Source organism: Schistocerca nitens, chromosome 11, assembly GCF_023898315.1.
Source record: "Schistocerca nitens isolate TAMUIC-IGC-003100 chromosome 11, iqSchNite1.1, whole genome shotgun sequence".
NCBI classification, from domain to species: Eukaryota; Metazoa; Arthropoda; class Insecta; order Orthoptera; family Acrididae; genus Schistocerca; species Schistocerca nitens.
Genome location: NC_064624.1, coordinates 29,927,502 through 29,948,067, shown reverse-complemented (window position 1 = coordinate 29,948,067; position 20,566 = coordinate 29,927,502). Strand labels below are relative to the sequence as shown.

The window sequence follows — 20,566 nt, the reverse complement described above, 5'->3', positions numbered from 1 at the left end:
CTGTAAAGGAACTTTATGGACACCCTGTAGTTTAGACAAGCCTCAGCACCGACTCTCTCGGGGAGGGGGGGGGGAGGGGACTGACTTTTCGTGTGGTGTGTTTACCTGACATCAATCGAAATTCGTCCCCAGCTTGGGCGCTATCTGCTTCTCAGCAGATGTTTCTTTTTTCCTCCCATGTGCTTACTATTTGATACTGAGTTTGTTGCTGATCAGGACGCAGTTACAGCTCCTGCACTGCCCCCTCATCTACGTGTTCACTGCCTTAAACGAAAATTTTCTTGGTAGCATACCTTAACGAGAATATTAAAGCCTAAGTCAACAATAACAAACATACAAATAAGAGACTCACCAGGTAGTTTGAAATACTGATGAGGCAAGTTGATTGGATGTCGGAGATAACACATATCCCTGGCACGCATCGCCCCTGTGATGCGCTGAACGGCGTCCAGTGACTCCCAGATGATAGGATCGGACAGAGAGTAAGTTGCCAGCGTCGTCAGGTTCCATTCCGCGTCGTTCGACCTTACAAAATGAAACGGAGTCACACAGCGTAACAAATGAAATCCTGGAACTGGACCATATTTCCTAGGGCATCACTGTGAAAGCTAAAGTCAACCAACGCCTTCCTCGGTTTTTATGTTTTCCTTTGATAGACGTGCCTAGGTCTTCAGAGTTGAATCAAGGTATCAGAATGCCTCCTTCCGACATAAATTTCTGGTGCCATACGACTCTGCCGACGCATTCCATTGAAACTCAAGAAATCCTGCACACATATTCGTGCACAATTGTTAGAACAAAGATACGATCTTGCACAGGAGGGCCATTAATATCGTATGGCTTTACAGGACACACAGACGCACGTACAAAGTGTACTTGCAGGTTAATTTTAAATTTGCCAACCAGAGCGCGTCACTTGGTGTCACTTCACGGAAGTCCTTCAGACCACCTTTAAGGGCCACAACGCAATGGCCCGCCGAATGCCGCGGTGTGTGGACCAGGTCAGTGGATTGTTCTGAGCACAGAATATGCAGATGGGCGTAGTTTGTATATTCAGCCTGCTGGAAACAATAATTGTAAGTGTCTGCAGAAGGTGCTGTGGCTACTTGGCTCTTTGTACGCCATTTGAAGAAAGAAAGGCACCGTAGAAGCAGAAAACACATACACTCGGTGCACCCTTTCCCGGATAAGAGAAATACCAATGGAGACCGTACAAGGAGTTAAGGGTGTATGAGAATACATTTTTTAACTGCACTAGAATGTCAGCATCTTGCTTCGACTAATTAATTTTATCCAGGAAATGATTTAAGTAAAAGCAAAAGAAGATTTAACCGCGGGATCAGCAGAGCATATACACTGAAGAGGCAAAGAAACTGGTACACCTGGAATGACAGCGAAAATGCGATCATATGTAACCCTGAAGGAAGCTACTCGTAACAATCACGTAAGCTTGTTCGTATGCTATTTAAATAATTTAATATCATCAGCTTTCATATAACTATATTCATGGATCAGTAATACACAAATTTCATTTTAGCTTAATAGTTGTTGCTTACATATGCACCTACCAAGTTAGCCGAGGGCGCTAATGTGCTGCTTCCTCGACTCGGGTAGACGCACCAGGCCCAGATCGAATGTGTCTGGCGGATTACCGACGAGGGCCGCTGTCGCAGCCAGCCTGGTCGTGGTTTTTAGGCGGCTTTCTACATCCCATTAGGTGAATACTGGGCTGGTTCCCACGTCCCACGACTCGCAGACATTTGAGGAACGTCGGCACGATTTCATGGCTTACACTAGATGCAGACAACTCCAGTACATTAATTCTGACCCAGGGGGATACTGGGTGGCGATAGGAAGGGCATCTGGCCGCCCTCTAACATCGCCAGTTCGATACTAACTAGGCTGACCCCGCGTTGCAGTGGGCCCAATGGAAATGATAATGACTAATTGCTTATATTATTACGAATGTTAAACAGTTCATAACGGTCACTTCTTGGGAATGACCTGATGTGTGAGATAAAAGACGCCACGTTTGGCACATTTTAATATTTATTTGTACAGCTAGTGGATGGCTGGACGGTACTAATGAAATTGGTGTTCCAGGATGGATCCAGAGTGGCGGATTGAGCTGACAAGAAGCATCTGTGATGACTTTCATAATATTAATTTTGGTCACTTCGTTACTGTCAGGTACTTTTTTTGAATGGTTCAGCAAAGACAACAGAAAGTAACAGACTGGATCATCATTATTTTTTGCCAGAATTTCTTTCCATACCCATACAAGCTATATTTCACTGTTCACAGTTCCTTTGTCTTCTTCAGCCTTAAGGGCTTTAATATCCAAGTCTCATTTGGTTCTTCAGTAGCTCTTGTGTCTTCCTGCGCTATTTCAGTTGAATTCAAGCTCTTGCAACAACGCCTACAACTAACAGAAGCTGATTGAAGTAGGTATATGTGGATTTTCGTTTATCAGCTGATCAGCTTTCCAAACAGCAACCTTTCCGATACTCTTTCACAAATCCGTACTTCAGATTTTCCATTTCTTTTGCAGTGACAGACCTCAAAAGATATGTATTTTATGATTTAACTATCCGGCTTCTGGATGCTCTCTTGCTGGTTTTCGCTATGGATGTCAGTTGGGAATAGCTGTAGTCCGTCAAACAGTGCAACAAGTTTGCAAAGTGATATGGATCAACATCAAAGGGGAATGCCGTCCCCAACCGACGACAGAGCCTTCAAACTTTCCTCATATTATTGGAGCTGTAGACAGAAAACATGTCCGTGTATAAAATCAGGCATCAGGGGATCACTTTATTACACTTATAAACATATTTTCAATAGTTCTGATGGCAGTTATAAATTATATATGATGATATTGGGGCATATGGAAGATGTAGCGATTTGTCGTTACTTATTTCCGTATTGCTGCTGAAGCATTCACCGTAAACTGTGGTGTTTAGCGACCCTATCCAAGAAACGGTTTAAGTGAAAGCAAAAGAAGATTTAACCATGGAATCAGAGGAGCATATACACTTAGGAGCCAAAGAAACTGGTACACCTGGCTAATGTTGTGTAGGGAACCCGCGAGCACACAGAAGTGCCACAACACAATGTGGCACAACTCAACTAATGTCTGAAGTGGTGCTGGTGTGAACTGACACCACGAGTCCTACAGGGCTTTTCACAGATCCGTAAGAGTACAAGAGGTTGGGTATCTCTTCTGAACAGCACATTGCAACAACACTCGGAAGAGTGTTCCTGGAGCCACTTTGTAGCAATTCTGGACGTTTGGGGTGTTGTTGCATTGTCCTGCTGGAATTGCTCAAGTCCATCGGAAGACACAATCGACACGAATATGTGCAGGTGGTCTGACACGATGCTTACATATGTGTCACCTGTCAGAGTCGTAGCTAGACATAGCAGGGATCCCATATCACTGCATGTGCCCCACACCATTACAGAGCCTCCACCAACTTTAACAGTCCCCTGCTGACATACAGGGTCCAAGAATTTTTTGAGGTTGTCTCCATACCCGTACACATCCATCTGCTCGATACAATTTGAAATGAGAATCGTCCGACTAGGCAACCTCTTTCTACTCATCAACAGTCCAACGTCAGTGTTGACGGGCCCAGACGAGGCGTAACGCTTTGTTTCGTGCAGTCGTCAAGGGTATATGAGCGAGCCTTTGACTTTGAAAGACTATCTCGATGATGTTTTGTTGAATGGTTTGCACACTGACACTTGTTGGCCCAGCAATGTAATCTGCAGCAGCTGAGGAAGGGTTGCACATTGAACAATTCTCTTCAGTCGTCGTTGGTCCCATTCTTTCAGGATCATTTTCGGGCTACAGCAATGCTCGAGATTTCATGTTTTGCCAGATTACTGATATTCATGGTACACTCATGAAATGGTCATATGGGAAAATGCCAACTACATCCCTACCTCAGAGATGCTGTGTCCAATCGCTCGTGTGCCAACTGTGACACCACGTTCAAACTCAAACGTTCATAATCTTGATAAGCTGCTACTATAGCATCAGTAACTGATCTAACAACTGCGCTAGACACTTGTTTTATATAGCTGTTGCCGACTGCAGCTTCATATTCTGCCTGTTCACACATCTCTGTATTTGAATACATCCACTACAGTGACAAGATAGATTCGCTTAACATCTGATGTGACAGATGCTGTCAGACACACACACACACACACACACACACACACACACACACACACACACACACACACACACATATATATATATATATATATATATATATACTCCTGGAAATGGAAAAAAGAACACATTGACACCGGTGTGTCAGACCCACCATACTTGCTCCGGACACTGCGAGAGGGCTGTACAAGCAATGATCACACGCACGGCACAGCGGACACACCAGGAACCGCGGTGTTGGCCGTCGAATGGCGCTAGCTGCGCAGCATTTGTGCACATACGGTTCACGTCCACGCTGTCGCGGCATGCTACCAGTGTTAAAGACTGCGATGGAGCTCCGTATGCCACGGCAAACTGGCTGACACTGACGGCGGCGGTGCACAAATGCTGCGCAGCTAGCGCCATTCGGCGGCCAACACCGCGGTTCCTGGTGTGTCCGCTATGCCGTGCGTGTGATCATTGCTTGTACAGCCCTCTCGCAGTGTCCGGAGCAAGTATGGTGGGTCTGACACACCGGTGTCAATGTGTTCTTTTCTCCATTTCCAGGAGTGTATTTTGGGCTGGTATGTCTGCTGCCTTACATCAATTTCGATAACAATTTGGGTACTGTGCAGTACCGGGAGAGGCTCCTCCAACCTGATGCTCATCCATAGCGACAAACTTTTGGCGATGGTCTTGTCTTCCACTATGGTAATGGACGAGAACGTTGGTCTCCTTGTCAACATCTTTCTCCAGCAGGCAGAATGAGTCAGCGAGAATCGGTTTCATGATTACACGAAGTGCTGCTGTAAGTGAACCCAGATACGCCGAAATCTGTTAGCGATGTCATCACAAGGAACCCATTTACTGTGAAGTCGCAAAAGGCCGGTGATGTATACAGCACTCGACGCCCTACATATCGTCTGCCAAGCAACCACAAGAGTGGCTCCTAATGGCAACATGGGGCGGAACTGGAGGTATCCAATGGTAAGCACGGAGTTCAACTACTTACTTAACGAGTAACTCACAGTAGTGCTACAGTGCTAGTGGTGTTGATACAAAGCAAAACAATAGCAACACTAAACAAAGCAAATACTGCATTAAATCCAGAACAACGGGTGTTGAAGCTATATTAGCGTTTCTGAAAGATGAGCCAGTGGAATATGTTGTGCTTTTTAAGCTCTACTGTGCGCAGAACGTACGTGAGGAGTACCATGATGACAATATGTACGTAACAAGTGAAAGCGATATTGAGACAGGCGTCGAGCGATGTAGTTTATCAGTTTTGTCGGACAGAGAGCCACAAATCTCGTCTCTAGAGAAACATAGTAAAGGACAATCGCTGTCCAAGGATCAAACACTAAAATAATTAGATATCTGGAAGAGAATGTGCAGAATAGTAAAAGAATAATTATTAAAATTTCGAATTGGTCCACAGCAATGTGGACGGGTAGGGTATCAGGAAAGCTAAGGATATTCAACACAGGACAAAAACTGGTGTTTGAACTTTTCAGGGATGCTAGGTATAATTTACGGATGTGCATGATGCTGACCTACTACGTTATGCACATCAAATTGCGTGCGAAATAGATTACAGTGATTCCAAGGGAAGCAGTGAATGTATAGCTTCAGACAGCGATACAGTACTGGGAGACATAAAACAGCGAAATTTCAAACAAAGCGTCAGTTTCGATGCAGAACAAACTGTTTAATCGTCTCAAAAATTTCCAAATGAGGTAAACTAACTTACCCCATTGTTCAATAAGGAATTTGTTTTCAACTCCGATCAATCAGGATTTGAATATGAAATCCACATGGAACAAATCTTGGAAATTAAAGGTACCAAGAGAGCTGTATAAAGATCAACTAAAGTCAATGCCTAAACGCATGCCGACTGTTAATCTGGATTGTAAATCGGTTGGAAAGCTATTTATTGTGCTGATAGAAGTTGGAGGTCTTCTGCCCACTACGATTCTTTCGCGTGTGTATGATCTTATAAGGGGAGGAGGGAATATTCACGCCACAACAAGTGTGGGAAAATTGTCATAAGGGAACTACAACTATGGTATCAACACTGCTTTTGGCCAATAGCTGGTCAAAATAACTTGATTCCCAGTGTGCGTACAAACATCATACTCGTTTAGGGCAAACTATCCCTCCTGAAAAGTGTGTGACGTTGCAATTCATACCACCTGGAACCGCTGAACAAATTCAGCCTCTGGATGTTTGTCTCTCCAGTGATTATAATACGTATTATCGCACTACCTGCATCTGCGCCTTAAAGGATAGATAGTTTCACGATAAACTCCAAGACATACTGTTCTGCATTCAGGTGCATGAAATTCACATTCCTCCAGTTCCCGTCACCCCGTTACACCAATGTTACTCTGTACGCATTCTTCAAGAGTGGATACCTATCTGAACGTCCTGCACGATTTGTAACTCCGAAGGCGTATGCCTTGATGGTGCGAACCTTTGTGATCACTATGGCGTGGAATTTTTCATTTGGTGTTCATGGTCCAAGTTAATGGTTTCTCTTGAGCATTTCTTGAATGTCAACAATGCCAATTTTATGAAGTGTAATACATACAAATGGTTCAAATGGCTCTGAGCACTATGGGACTTAACATCTTAGGTCATCAGTCCCCTAGAACTTAGAACTACTTAAACCTAACTAACATAAGGACATCACACAACACCCAGCCATCACGAGGCAGAGAAAATCCCTGACCCCGCCGGGAATCGAACCCGGGAACCCGGGCGTGGGAAGCGAGAACGCTACCGCACGACCACGAGATGCGGGCGTAATACATACATCCCTAGGTAGTTGATATCTACGCCTCCTGGGCACATATTTTCTGTAGCCCTCCTGATGAGCATGGCGAATCATTAGCAGCTAATATTTTTGCTGTCATAATTGTTAACACAACGCTTTCGGATGAGCCTTACGAAAGATTGAACTCGTGACCTTGCACTAAAGGGGTTCTTTGTCCGAGAGAACTGCATAGATTAGAGATTTGCAGTCAGTTATGTAGCAAAAGGCTGCTGCTCGCACCGGTACGTAGATCTGCACGTATTCAGTAGGCCAAACAACACAGAAAGTGGACAGCGGTTGATTGGGGGCGGCAACAAGTGTCAATTTTGCCTCTTTGCAAATCCTCCGACGGTGCAGTGAGGCATTTAGCATGCATTGTGTGGATGGTGTAGTTCAGGTCAGAGATGGTTCTGTGTTGTTATGAGGGTGTTTTTTGTACCACCACTTGGTTCCACTCATTCAGGTTTCCACGAATCTGAACCAGGCTAATTGCAAGAGAATCAATGAGTGTTTCCCTATCATGTTCATGACGAGTATTCTGTATACACTTCAATCTTACAAGATCACAAAAGCCGTGTTCACAGGGCTCTACACATACGTGCATGTTTCACGAAAACTAAGGTAGTGTATCACACTTGGGTTCACCCACTCAACCGTCTTATCTTGAACTCATATAAACGATGTGGGAGTATTGTGCCAGTGTGTGAAACGTGGCGATCAACATTCTCGCAGGATGGTAGCTCTACAGGATCTAATCATCAATGAAGACTTCAGCTGTACAGGCCACACCTGAAGAAAGTAGTGGACTATCTGCTCGTCTAGCTGAGGCCATTATATAATGGACTCTCTTGGTCGTCTAGTTGAGGCCATTATTGAGATCAGAATAGGTGCTGAAGGTACTAGCATGCTGTCTCCTAGGAGCTGACCGTGTCGTTCAGTGTGGTTACTGATGGAGATTAGCGTCGGAAAAAACGAAAAGTAGAAGATAATATATGCAAAAATTTAAGAAGAGGAGCAGAGGATTAGATATACGATTAGTGGTTGTGGCCTTCAGTGGCGTACGTACCCCTGTACAGAGTAGGAGTCAATGCAGTTGGCAGCGACGCGGCAGCTGAGCTCCCTGGAGAATTGCACGGTAGCGTCCACCGTCAGGCCGCGAATCTCCTCTGTGACGAAGCCGCACTTCACCTCGTCTGCGTACCGGAAAGGTCTGAAGTCCCAGGTGGTCGGTACCAGGCGTCCAACAGCTGGCAATGTGGGGAAGGACTGGTTGAGGTTGTCGCACGTTTCGAACAGCTGGTAATCATCTGCAAAACGCGTTTCAGCCACCTTACGGTCTGCACACTGACTGCTCGGAGAAGCTGTCTTCAGCTTTCAATCAGCATCAGCACTGCTCACCATTGAAATCGCAAGACCGTGAAAGCAGTAACCAAGAAATGACATATGACATGGTGTGTACCTCATGCTTAGACAGACAAATGATTAACAACTGAGGTGGTTGTTAACACCATTGTTGCGTCTTGGATTGAAGCTGACAATGGTGTGGTTGATGACAACATCAGACACAGGAGTAGCATCGCATCATCTTTTAAGATGAGTCCCAGTTCTGATCATAGCATAACTGTGGACGTATCAAGGTATGGAGGCTCCAAGAAGAGCAAAGGCTGCATTTGTCGGGCCCAGGTGGCACTTGCCGTCGTTGTGTCGACTGTCATTTGGTACGCAGTATAGAGCCGGTAACGTGGACCCCGGCCACTACATTTCTCAGTTCTTAAGACTTGTGTCTCTGTTGTGTCTTCAGGATCTCTGTGGCGTTATCTTTCAACAAAAGAACTCGAGACTGCACGTTGCTCATCGTGCCATGATGTACCTCAAGGCACAAGGCCGTTACCCTGAGCAGAACTTGTTCCAAATCTCTCACTCGCTGTAAGCATCTGGTCACTGATTGCTGAGACACCGGAAAGAATGTCTCCTAAAGTTACTCTGTGCATGCAGTGATTGGTCGAATCTCGTCTTCAAACGCCCTCAGGGGGAGATGGGTAGGAGGCTGTAGTACAAGTGTTGCCTCCTTGCTTAATGCCCGTTCTTGATACTTTGTAGGCTGACATCCACTCTCTGGCAGGTTTTACAACTTTCCCATGACGCTTCTATGAGTCATTTGTATATATATATATCTACATTCGATACTCCCTCTTATTGCTATTTAACATGGACTGCATACACTTGAGCAATACTCTGGAATGGGTCACACAGCCGTTCTGTAAGCAAGCTCGTATACACGCACTGATTTCATTTCCCCAGTGTTCTACCAATGATCCACTCTACCACGTGCTCCGTCTCTCATTCTGCGTATTTAATCGTTCGACTTAGGAATAGTTACACCAAGGTGTTTGTACCAGCTGGCCGATACAATTTGTAAAGTGCACGATTTTGTTTGTTTGTTAACATTTGAAGTAAGTTGACATTCTTTGGACTATGTAGAGATGGCACCAGTACCTGTCTGGACATTAGTGCACATTTTTTTCACAGATGAAATCATCACTTGAGGTCACTGTTAATATTTTCTTCCCGGGTAATTGACATACAACACTTTAAAGTAAGGGTCCCAACTTAACTCGCTGTGGTTACCTGTACATCTGTCAGACCACCCTCTTTCCATGTCATGCCCTCTCTACCAGAGTCAAGTAAAAAAAATTCATTTGATGTCCCATTTGATAATCCATTTAGTAAGCATAATTAGTCAATTTATATTGGAAAATCAATAAAAATACACTACCTGATTCCCTTCAATGTGGCCTTTGGCATGACACATGTGAAAAGCGTAAGTCTATGTTTTCCAGAATCAGAGGTGGTTCGCATGGAGGAGTGCATTCTGTTCGGGTACGTTGACTTTCCAACACAGTATGTAACAAATAACAGACGGACAGATAATTGGACAGTCACTGTTGTTACCAAATCGGATCGCGAGCTCTCCATGCAGCAAAAAGTGCACAGCCACAAGTAACTCGGCATTTGTCAGTTGTGAAGTTCACGATTGCCCAAAACGAGTCCCTCCACGGCGACGCGCAATGTACTCGGCCAATCACAAAGAGATTTTTTCAAGTGAAAAATGCACTTGTTGTAAAATGATTTCATTGGTGAGATGGAGTATGTAAGCTGACGAATCAGATGCATGAACACGCCTACGTGAAACATTGCAGTTTGCTCGGGGAGAGACACTCTCGTGTTCACGTGGGGGACGCCACTGCGACGCCCGGCTCTCTGTGAGGCACTCGAACTGCTGCTCGCGGCTGCCCTGACACTAGAGACGGGTAGTTCGCGAACGAACGGGCGCAAAGGAACGGTTCACCAAGATGAACGAAAGGACCGAGGAACGAATTCCAAGGAACGATCGGTTCATAGTTCACTTCGGTCGCGGCGGTCACTTCGGCAGTTCTCGTTCCAACCTCGGTCGCGTGCTCGTCTCAGTCTCTGTCTGCCTCGGCCGCACTCGTCGTTCTTCGCATGACCACCTGCCTCAGTTCCACTGCCGACTGCTCCTAGTTAGTTCAGTATCCAGTTACCCGTTCCGTTCACTGCGCTCGCCTATTTTACATGTGTTCCAAACTGTTCTTGCACTTGGTTCTGGCTATTCAGCGTCCACGACCGGTAATCAAAAAGTATTTTATAGTTACGTAAATTACATAAAAATCACGTTGTATCTAATAGGTAAGTCTTTTCAGGTAACAAAAGGGCATATCAGCTCACTTCATTATATCGATGAACAGCAGAAGACATACTTATAACAAGGCAAGTTTTTTTGTTATTCATATACTTTTTGGTTTCATCGACTTGCTTTAGCAGATAACTTTCAATAATTTGCTTAATTTTTAGTGTAAGAAAATTCATATAAAACGATTTTCGTGTATCTTTCATATACAAAACATCACATTCAGGAAGGCTCTAATTATTTTTAAGTTTGGTTGTTTGCAATTTGCATTACCTGCTAGTTTGGTTTCTTTGAAAAAAAAAGTGGGTTGTGGGTCATTTTGGCTCAGTAGGAAAAGCGGTGCCTCTCTATTTGAAAAGACATAGATTGCCATAAAATCGTATTTACTTATTATCTCAAAAACATTTGTTAAGAAAGGGCTTTCAAACCAAAAACATTGTTACTGAGCTTTATTATTGCTGCATTGACTTTAATAATGCAACATAAAAACCTAATTTTTTTCTAAGCGTGTGACGCAAGTATGAGAAAACCACATTTTATTTTATGCTTCCATAAAGTCTGTACTTCGCCAACGAACTCAGAGACAACGTGAAGTATATATAGGGTGTAAACGATTATTGAATACAACGTAGCATAGCTATGTAGTGGAAGTCGAAACGAAGAATTTTATACAAGACACTTGTGGTCTATTAACTTTGGAAACAGCCACCAACAGGTTTACAAGACTACATGAGCTATAGCCCATGCGCGTCGCGTGAGATTTTCATGTTCTCTTCTCCAGCTCTCTACACATTGTCATCGATTGTTTCGCAATTGTTGCTTGCATTAGCTTGTTATTTCTTCACTACCTAATTATTACATGTTTGTCTGTTTGTTATATCTGCTCGTAATGGGCAACACATCGTCCGTAATTGGCGAGCAGTCTGTACTCGGGGCCGGTTTTCCTTGCGCCACCCTCTATTATTTCCCTGCGATCAGCCACACAAGGCTACGGTTGGCTAAACGAGAGGTTCTGCACAATCACAGAAATAACTTCTAAAAGTGTGTAAGAATTCTGTAATGAATAAAAACTCTATACTCCAGGGGGGAGGCAAGTGCCCCCTCTTGGGGCCCTCCATCCTTCAGTCACCTACACTACTACTTTTCAGTTTTTCATAAGAACCATATACCAAGTACAAATGAACGGTGAACGAGTAAAAATGAACGGTTCCCAAAGAAGAACGATCAGCAGTGAACTAGTTCCCAAGGATGAACGAGTTTACCCATCTCTACCTGACACCTCCCTGCCTCCCAGTGCAGCGGCAGCCACTGAGGGTCTTTGCGGCTCCAGTAAACGTCCAGCAGCAGCCAGCGACTCCCTGCGCGCCTCCACACCAACTGTCACATCCTGGAACGACACATACTTGAGCTCCGTCATTATTGCCTGCCAATGTTTTTCTCGGAGTTACGACCTCATTAAGGGGGCAGGACACGTCATACGGGCTGACGTGGAGCAGGAAGGGCACTGCAGGATATTTTTATTTCCACTGTCTATAATTTTACAAATAAATTGTCAGCATGACCAGGAAGGATTCAGGATTCACAGTGATAGCAGTGGAAGTTTAAAAACATAACATAATAATTTTTTTTTACCTGTGAAATTTAATCATTTTTTCACTTCCTGTTGGCTGTATTTGTTGCGATAGGTACACTTTTCTTCATAAGTAAGAGAGATTCTTCCATTAATTTTGCACAGCATACAAACCATACTTGCAGGTGTATGAAAGAGTACAATTCATTTAATTTATCAAAAAATGAAAGAGCTGTTAGATTTTAAACTTCATGTTTAGAAAAAGCGCAAATATTGTAGTTAATTATCTCAATTTTTACCACAGTTTTTAATACACTACTAGCCATTAAAACTGCTACACCAAGAAGAAATGCAGATGATAAACGGGTATTCACTGGACAAATATTTTCTGCTAGAACTGACATGTGATTACATTTTCACGCAGTTTGGGTGCATAGATCCTGAGAAATCAGTACCCAGAACAACCACCACTGGCCGTAATAACGGCCTTGATACGCCTGGGCATTGACAGAAACAGAGCTTGGATGGTGTGTACAGGTGCAGTTGCCCATGCAGCTTCCACACGATACCACAGTTCATCAAGAGTAGTGACTGGCGTATTGTGACGATCCAGTTGCTCGGCCACCATTGACCAGACGTTTTCAGTTGGTGAGAGATCTGGGGAATGTGCTGGCCAGGACAGCAGTCGAACATTTTCTGTATCCAGAAAGGCCCGTACAGGACCTACAACATGCGGTCGTGCATTATCCTGCTGAAATTTAGGGTTTCGCAGGGATCGAATGAAGGGTAGAGCTACGGGTCGTAACACATCTGAAATGTAACGTCCACTGTTGAAAGTGCCGTCAATGCGAACAAGAGGTGACCGAGACGAGTAACCAATGGCACCCCATACCATCACGCCGGGTGATACGCCAGTATGGCGATGACGAACACACGCTTACAATGTGCGTTCACCGCGATGTCGGCATACACGGATGCTACCATCAAGATGCTGTAAACAGAACCTGGATTCATCCGAGAAAATGACATGTTGAAATACGTGCATCTAGGTTCGTCATTGCGTACACCATCGCAGGCGCTCCTGTCTGTGATGCAGCGTCAAGGGTAACCGCATCCGTGGTCTCCGAGCTGAGAGTCCATGCTGCTGCAAACGTCGTCGAACTGTTCGTGCAGATGGTTGTTGTCTTGCAAACATCCCCATCTGTTGACTCAGGGATCAAGACGTGGCTACACGATCCGTTACAGCCATGCGGATAAGATGCCTGTCATCTCGACTGCTAGTGATACGAGGTCGTTGGGATCCAGCACGGCGTTCCGTATTACCCTCCTGAACCCACCGATTCCATATTCTGGTAACAGTCATTGGATCTCGACCAACGCGAGCAGCAATGTCGCGATACGATAAAACGCAATCGCGATGGGCTACAATCTGACCTTCATCAAAGTGATGGTCCGCATTTCTCCTCCTTACACGAGGCATCACAGCAACGTTTCAGCAGGCAACAATGGAGAACTGTTGTTTGTGTATGAGAAATAGGCTGGAAACTTTCCTCATGTCAGCACGTTGTAGGTGTTGCCACCGGCGCCAACCTTGTGTGGATGCTCTGAAAAGCTAATCATTTGCATATCACAGCATCTTCTTCTTGTCGGTTAAATTTCGCGTCTGTAGCACGTCATATTCGTGGTGTAGCAATTATAATGGCCAGTAGTGTAGATTTGGAAAATTCTAGAGTTTTATACCTGTGGCTCCTTTCCTACTCCACGTCGGCCCGTTCGCCACCCTACCCCCCCGTTACATAACGGACACGCATCGTTTTCTTGTCTCGGTGTACGTAACTTCGGACTACTTCGTACCTTCTCGTATAGTCTCGGGAAACTCTGTCCCTGACGTTTTGTTACGCTAAAATTTAAGTTCCCTGAATTGGAATAACGTCACAGTTGTAGCCAATGACTGAGAAACTTTGCCTGTCATTTACTTTCACAAAAATGAATTGCTGTTATTAATATCTATGACTTTAGTTATGAAATTAAGGCTCCCCTTCTCCAGGTATTCGCCAGGCTTTGTGAGTGGCTGCAGGCACGCGATGCCTCCTGAACAAGCGAGCCTCGCCCGCAGGCTGCACGTACCTCGCTGTACCGGCATTTCATAGTGAATACAGCGATGACGAACGGCTATAGCTATATGATGCATAACGATACAGCGATAAGAACTGAACTGAATATAAAAGAAAAGTTCAGAACAAGTTAACGTATATAACACGTGCTCCATGTGACTGCTCTTGGTCAAATGGACAACAGCCAAAATCCAAACCACAGGTCAGTCTGATAGTTTGTGCTGTAAAGATTAGATGGGGGTGTGCGCAGTCAGGGCGCAAGAGCAGCCCGGCAGTGTACCTGGCTGAGTGCTCTACGTCACGGTGCAGTGCGCTGTGCAATTGAAGTGGCTAGTCAGAGCACTGCGGTAAAGCGGCTTTCTACACTGAAGCGCTGAATTTAATCTGTCTTTCGTTGCTTGAGCTGTGTTCTAAATAAGCTTTCTTGTCGGTCTACTGTATTTCCATGAATATAGGCAGTAGTCAAAGGAGTATTTAACTGCCAGATGTCAAAGTAATTACTTCACTTTCCTACGCGTTATCCAATGAAAGGAATATAATGAAACTATTTCTTCAGCACCTCAATCTGATGCACTGAAAAGAACGAGACATTAGACACCACAGCAATGCCACAAGTTTGCCCCTGATTCGCTACGCCTCGCTTCCCTGCCTGTTACGGCAAGCTGCACGAGGCTAACTTCCCCCCGGAGCGCACACTCTGCTCGTTTCCCTGCCTCAGCTGGAGCGCTGGTCACTCAGCTGATTCGCACCCGCCTCTGACCTAAACGACGATCCTCTGACGACCGCCTGTTCTTCTTTCTTTTCGCACAAACATCCTGTTCCTTCAAAACGACGCTGCCACCTGCGGATGTTGTGGCCATTGGGAGGAGCTTAGCTGCATAGCTGCGCTGTGACAGCAGGAAGCCGATTGCAAGAATGTCCCCCACATATGAAGCCGAGTTTTCGTGTAATGTACCACGGCATACGCACTATCTTCCGATTGGATATACTTTCTGGACTTCCCAAATTCAGAAGATTCCTTTACATTTTCAGTATATCCATTGTGGATGACGAACCGCGACTGTGATTTAAATTGGCGATTTATCTCGTAATAATTATGCAACCAGTCGTTTGTTTGTTTGTTTTTTTTTTTTCAATTTCTTGATACGATATGTTCAACCGTAAACATGTTTTCGAGCCACTGCCGGCTCATCATCAGAAAGGAGGTCTTACAAGAACATTATGCCCCCGTGGACCAAGTGTAGCTCCATGCAGCGTTGATGCTGCTAGCTAGAATGACGGATATTCAGTAATCGGTGACGAAACGTTTACGAAACCGAAAGTTTGTTCCGTTTTAGGTAGTTACAGTGCACTGCCCTGTGGGCAAATGCCGGGATGGTTCCTCTGAAAGGGCACGGCCGAATTCCTTCCCCATCCTTTCCTAATCCGATGAGACCGATGACCTCGAAATTTTCCTAGCTGCAGGAGCGTTTTCACATTGGCAACATAATTTTAATATGGGTTAACAGTTATGCAAAAGGTGTACAAATAGAGTGGACCATTTACTCGGCAACTAAAAACTTTTTACAAATTACGGAATACTATAGTTGTTGCATGACAGGGAGAACAAAATTCATACAGGAAGATGAATATGTGTTAGCACTTTCATTTTTGTTGATTTGGTGCCAGGATGTCATGGAAATTAGGGAAGAAAAAGTGATGATTCATTTAGTATTTTCTGAGGTGATTTTAGTTTCTGGATGTAAATCTGTAATTGTTCAAGGAGGTCCATCTGTATTTCTTTCTCAGCAATGTGTAGCACTGAAAGATTGTCACTGATATGACCAACAGAGTGTTCATAATGAGCGCTGTGTAAAATTACCTTGCCAATATAAACACACTCCTGCAGCTAGCAAAATTTACTGAATTATAAATTCTATACCAGTAATATTTGTGCTGTAATACAGTGTATCTCATGTCAAAGGCCATGATGGAGTAAAGTGTCATATCTGTCATATCAATATTCTTTTTAAAAACATGCTGTGTTTACTTTCTGTGAATCAGCGTAAAACCAAGTGCAACTAAATACTGTGTATATCTGTGTAGATAACTTAATAATGTATATTATACGAAGAGATTTGATACAGATACCACAAGGCAGTGTACCGTAATTACCTAAAACGTAGGCAAACTTCCGGTTTCGTAGACGTTTCGTCGCCGATTACTGAATATCCGTCATTTCAGCCAGCAGCATCAACGCTGCATGTAGCTACACTTGGTCCACGGCATTATGTTCTTGTAAGACCTCCATCTGATGATGACCCGGCAGTGGCTCGAAAACATGTTTACGATTGAACACGTCGTATCGAAAAACTGAAAAAGTTACGTTGCAGATTTATTACCAGATTATTAGCCAGTTCCTTCACATTGTCTGTAATTCTTATCGAGGCAGCACTATGCGTCAAACAATCGCTGCCTTTTGTTGTTGTCGTATTCACTTTGAATTACCCTGTATTGCTGTATCCTTCGATCTGCAAATAATGTAGGATTACAGTACACACATCATGGGCCCAATATTGACAAGGAAACACACAAGCTCTCCACAAACATGCTTTCATAATATGGAATGCATTTGGCCACCTCTCACTTACACATGTCTCACAAATGTGGGAAGCGTTTCGGGCTGAATGAAGGGAAAGTAGATGGTTAGTTTACAGTCTTTTGAAATAGTAATACACGATATCTTCTCAGTCCGAAAAGGGCTGAAAAAGTCCATTGACCTAAAAGGTTGAAAATGAACTGCATTTTTCAGAATTAAAGATGGTCCTTTACTGTGAGGTTGAGAACGTATTATCTTCCTTGGTTACAGTATGTGCAAGGCAAACCACCTCTCAGTTGTGGAAAACCGCACAGCGCTTAACGTCATGCAGGTCCATAATGTACGAAATAAAGTACTCACCGTTAAGTATACAGTACGTATTCCAGATCTCTAGTAAACCAGGACTCACTGGAAGTCTACCCGCCAGGTCTTTGGAGAATTTGATCTGTTTACAGACACAATCGAGCAACGCGTTGTCATTTGCCACCAGCAAAACCACCAGCGATGCAGCCACGTCTCCCGGATTCATGATTAGCTGTTGGGCCTGACATAGAAACACAGGACACGGGCCCTATATAACGACACGCGTGGCGGAAGTGTTTGTGCAGGACGTCCTGACCGCAGCACTGCGCCTCTCGTCCGTGCGCAGAGACCAGCTGCCCACACACATCCATCACACAAAACTATCCGTTCGTTTTATCGGCACGTCTACATCTACATTTACGTCTGATACTCCGCAAGCCAACATACGGTGCGTGGCGCAGGGGTACCGTGTTTCCACTACTTGTCATCTCCTTTCCTGTCCCACTCGCAAATAGAGTGAGAGAGAAACGACTGTCTGTATGCCTCCACATGAGCCCTGATTTCTCGTGTCTTATTTTCGTGGTTTTTACGCGCAGAGTATGTTGGCAGCAGTAGAACCGTTTGACAGTCGTTCGGCGGTTCTCTGAATTATCTCAGTAGCGTTTCTCGAAAAAAACGTCGTCTTTCCATTCCCGAAGCATCTCCGCAATACTTACGCGTTGTTCGAACCTACCGGTAACAAAAGTAGCAGCCCGCCTCTGAACTGCTTCGATGTCTCCCTTCAATCCGATGTGGTACGCATCCCAAACACTCTTCCAGCGCTGAAGAATTGGTCGCGCCTTTACAGGTGAACAACTCTTTCCTTAAATTATCCCAATAAAGCACTGCCAACCATTCGCCTTCCCTACCATACTTCTCACATGCTCACACAATTTCATATAGCGTCGTAACGTTACACTCAAATATTTAAACGACTTCTCTGAGTCCAAAACGACTTGACTGTATCCAAACATTACATGATTCATCTTTCTACCCATATGCATTAACTTATCCTTTCCACATTTAGGGCTAGCTACCATGTGTCACATGACCTGGAAAATTTTTGGAATTTTGTGGTAAGCTGCTACGAGACTAAACTGTTGAGGTCGTCGGTCCCTAGACGCACACACTACTTAAACAAAAACCTACGCCAAGGACAACACACACACTTCCAGATGGGAGGGAGGAGGGAGGGGAACTGCGTGAACCGTGGCAAGGCACCTCATACCACGCGGCCACATGAACTGGAAATTTCGTCTAAGTCGTCTTGTATCTTCCTACAGTCACACAACTTCGACGTATTACTGTTCACCACAGCATGATCAGCAAACAACCTCAGATTTGCTGCCCACCGTGTATGCCAAATCATTTACATACAGGATGGTCCATTGATAGTGACCGCGTCAAATACCTCACGAATTAAGCATCAAACGAAGAAACTACAAAGAAAGAAATTTGTCTAGCTTGAAGGGGGAAACCAGATGGTGTTACGTATGGCCCGCTAGATGCCGCTGACATAGGTCAAACGGACGTCAACTGCGCTTTTTTTAAATAGGAACCCCCAATTTATATTACATATTCGTGTAGTACGTAAAGATATATGAATGTTTCAGATGGCGCTGCAATACTCACAGACATACTGCTCGCAATTTTAGACGAACGCTTGGTAACAAGTAGGTTTTTTAAACTGAAATACAGAACGTAGGTACGTTTGAACATTTTATTTCGCTGGTTGCAATGTGATACATGTACCTTTCTGAACTTATGATTTCTGAGAACGGATGCTGTTACAGCGTGATTACCTGTAAATACCACATTAATGTAATAAATGCTCAAAATGAGGTCCGTCAACCTCAATGGATTTGGCAATACGTGTAACGACATTCCTGTCAACAGCGAGTAGTTCGCCTTGCATAATGCTCGCACATGCATTGACAATGCGCTGACGCATGTTGTCAGGCTTTGTCGGTGGATCACGATAGCAAATATCCTTCAACTTTCCCCACAGAAACAAATCGGTGGACGCCAGATCTGGTGAACGTGCGGGCCATGGCTATGGTGCTTCGACGACCAATCCACCTGTCATGAAATATGCTATTCAATACCGCTTCAACCGCACGCGAGCTATGTCCCGGACATCCATCATGTTAGAAGTACATCGCTATTCTGTCATGCAGTGAAACATCTTGTAGTAACATCGGTAGATGTAACCTGGCAAAGTCTCTGATGTTCCCACTTGTAGCAGCCAGCGTGAATCTTCCGTTGCCCTGTAGTGCATATTATGCCGGTTTACGTTACTGCTGTTGGTGAATGTCACTTCGTCGTTAAATAGAACGCGTGCAAAAATTCTGTCATCGTCCGGTAATTTCTCTTGTACCCAGTGGCAGAACTGTACACGACGTTCAAAGTCGTCGCCATGCAATTCCTAGTGCATCGAAACACGGTACGGGAGCAATCGATGTTGATGTAGCATTCTCAACACCGACGTTTTTGAGATTCCCGATTCTTGCGCAATTTGTCTGCTACTGATGTGCGGATTAGTCGCGACAGCGGCTGAAACACCTACTTTGGCATCATCATTTGTTCCAGGTCGTGGTTGACGTTCCACATGTGACTAAACACTTCCTGTTTCCTTAAATAACGTAACTATGCGGCTAACGGACCGCACACTTGGATGATGTCGTTCAGGATACCGAGCAGCATACATTGCACACGCCCTTTGGGCATTTTGATCACAATAGCCAATTGTAAGTAGGGATTATTGAAAGTCAGATTGCGTTGCGCTAAAAATATTGTGTGTCAGTTTAGTGGTGATCAGAATAAGGAAAGAGAGGGATGTCTAAGTACGTTCAGTTTTGCTCAGCTGTTTGAAAATCAAATAACGTAAGGGGTTTATCAGCACAATCATTCATAAATTTTTCTAAGGGGAGGTTTCATGTACATCAAGACGATATCAACCTTTTCAGCAATTGGTAAACGGTCCATTTTGACAGGGGTAATGTATCACGAAAAAAGTACCGTCCACACTGGCGCAATGTTACGTGGTAGCACGTACTTATACGTTTGTGTCTATTACAGCGCCATCTATCACAAAGTGAAAAAAGTGGTCCAGCTGAAACATTCATGACCGTTACGGTAGCAGGTTCGAATCCTGCCTCGGGCATGGATGTGTGTGATGTCCTTAGGTTAGTTAGGTTTAAGTAGTTCTAGGGGACTGATGACCTCAGCTGTTAAGTCCCATAGTGCTCAGAGCCATTTGAACCATTTTGAAACATTCAT

The 20,566-nt window shown here is 44.4% G+C and overlaps 1 protein-coding gene across 1 annotated transcript; it reads right to left on the bottom strand.

The window, feature by feature from the left end:
* Nucleotides 1-223: 223 nt before the first annotated feature.
* Nucleotides 224-17,476, bottom strand: LOC126212585 (uncharacterized). Its single transcript, XM_049940015.1, has 4 exons — nt 17,306-17,476; nt 8,041-8,281; nt 353-525; nt 224-264 (listed from the first exon to the last, which is right to left on the bottom strand). Exons 1-4 carry the CDS (start codon nt 17,472-17,474, stop codon nt 224-226), a joined length of 624 nt encoding a protein of 207 aa, XP_049795972.1. The 5' UTR covers nt 17,475-17,476.
* Nucleotides 17,477-20,566: the final 3,090 nt, after the last annotated feature.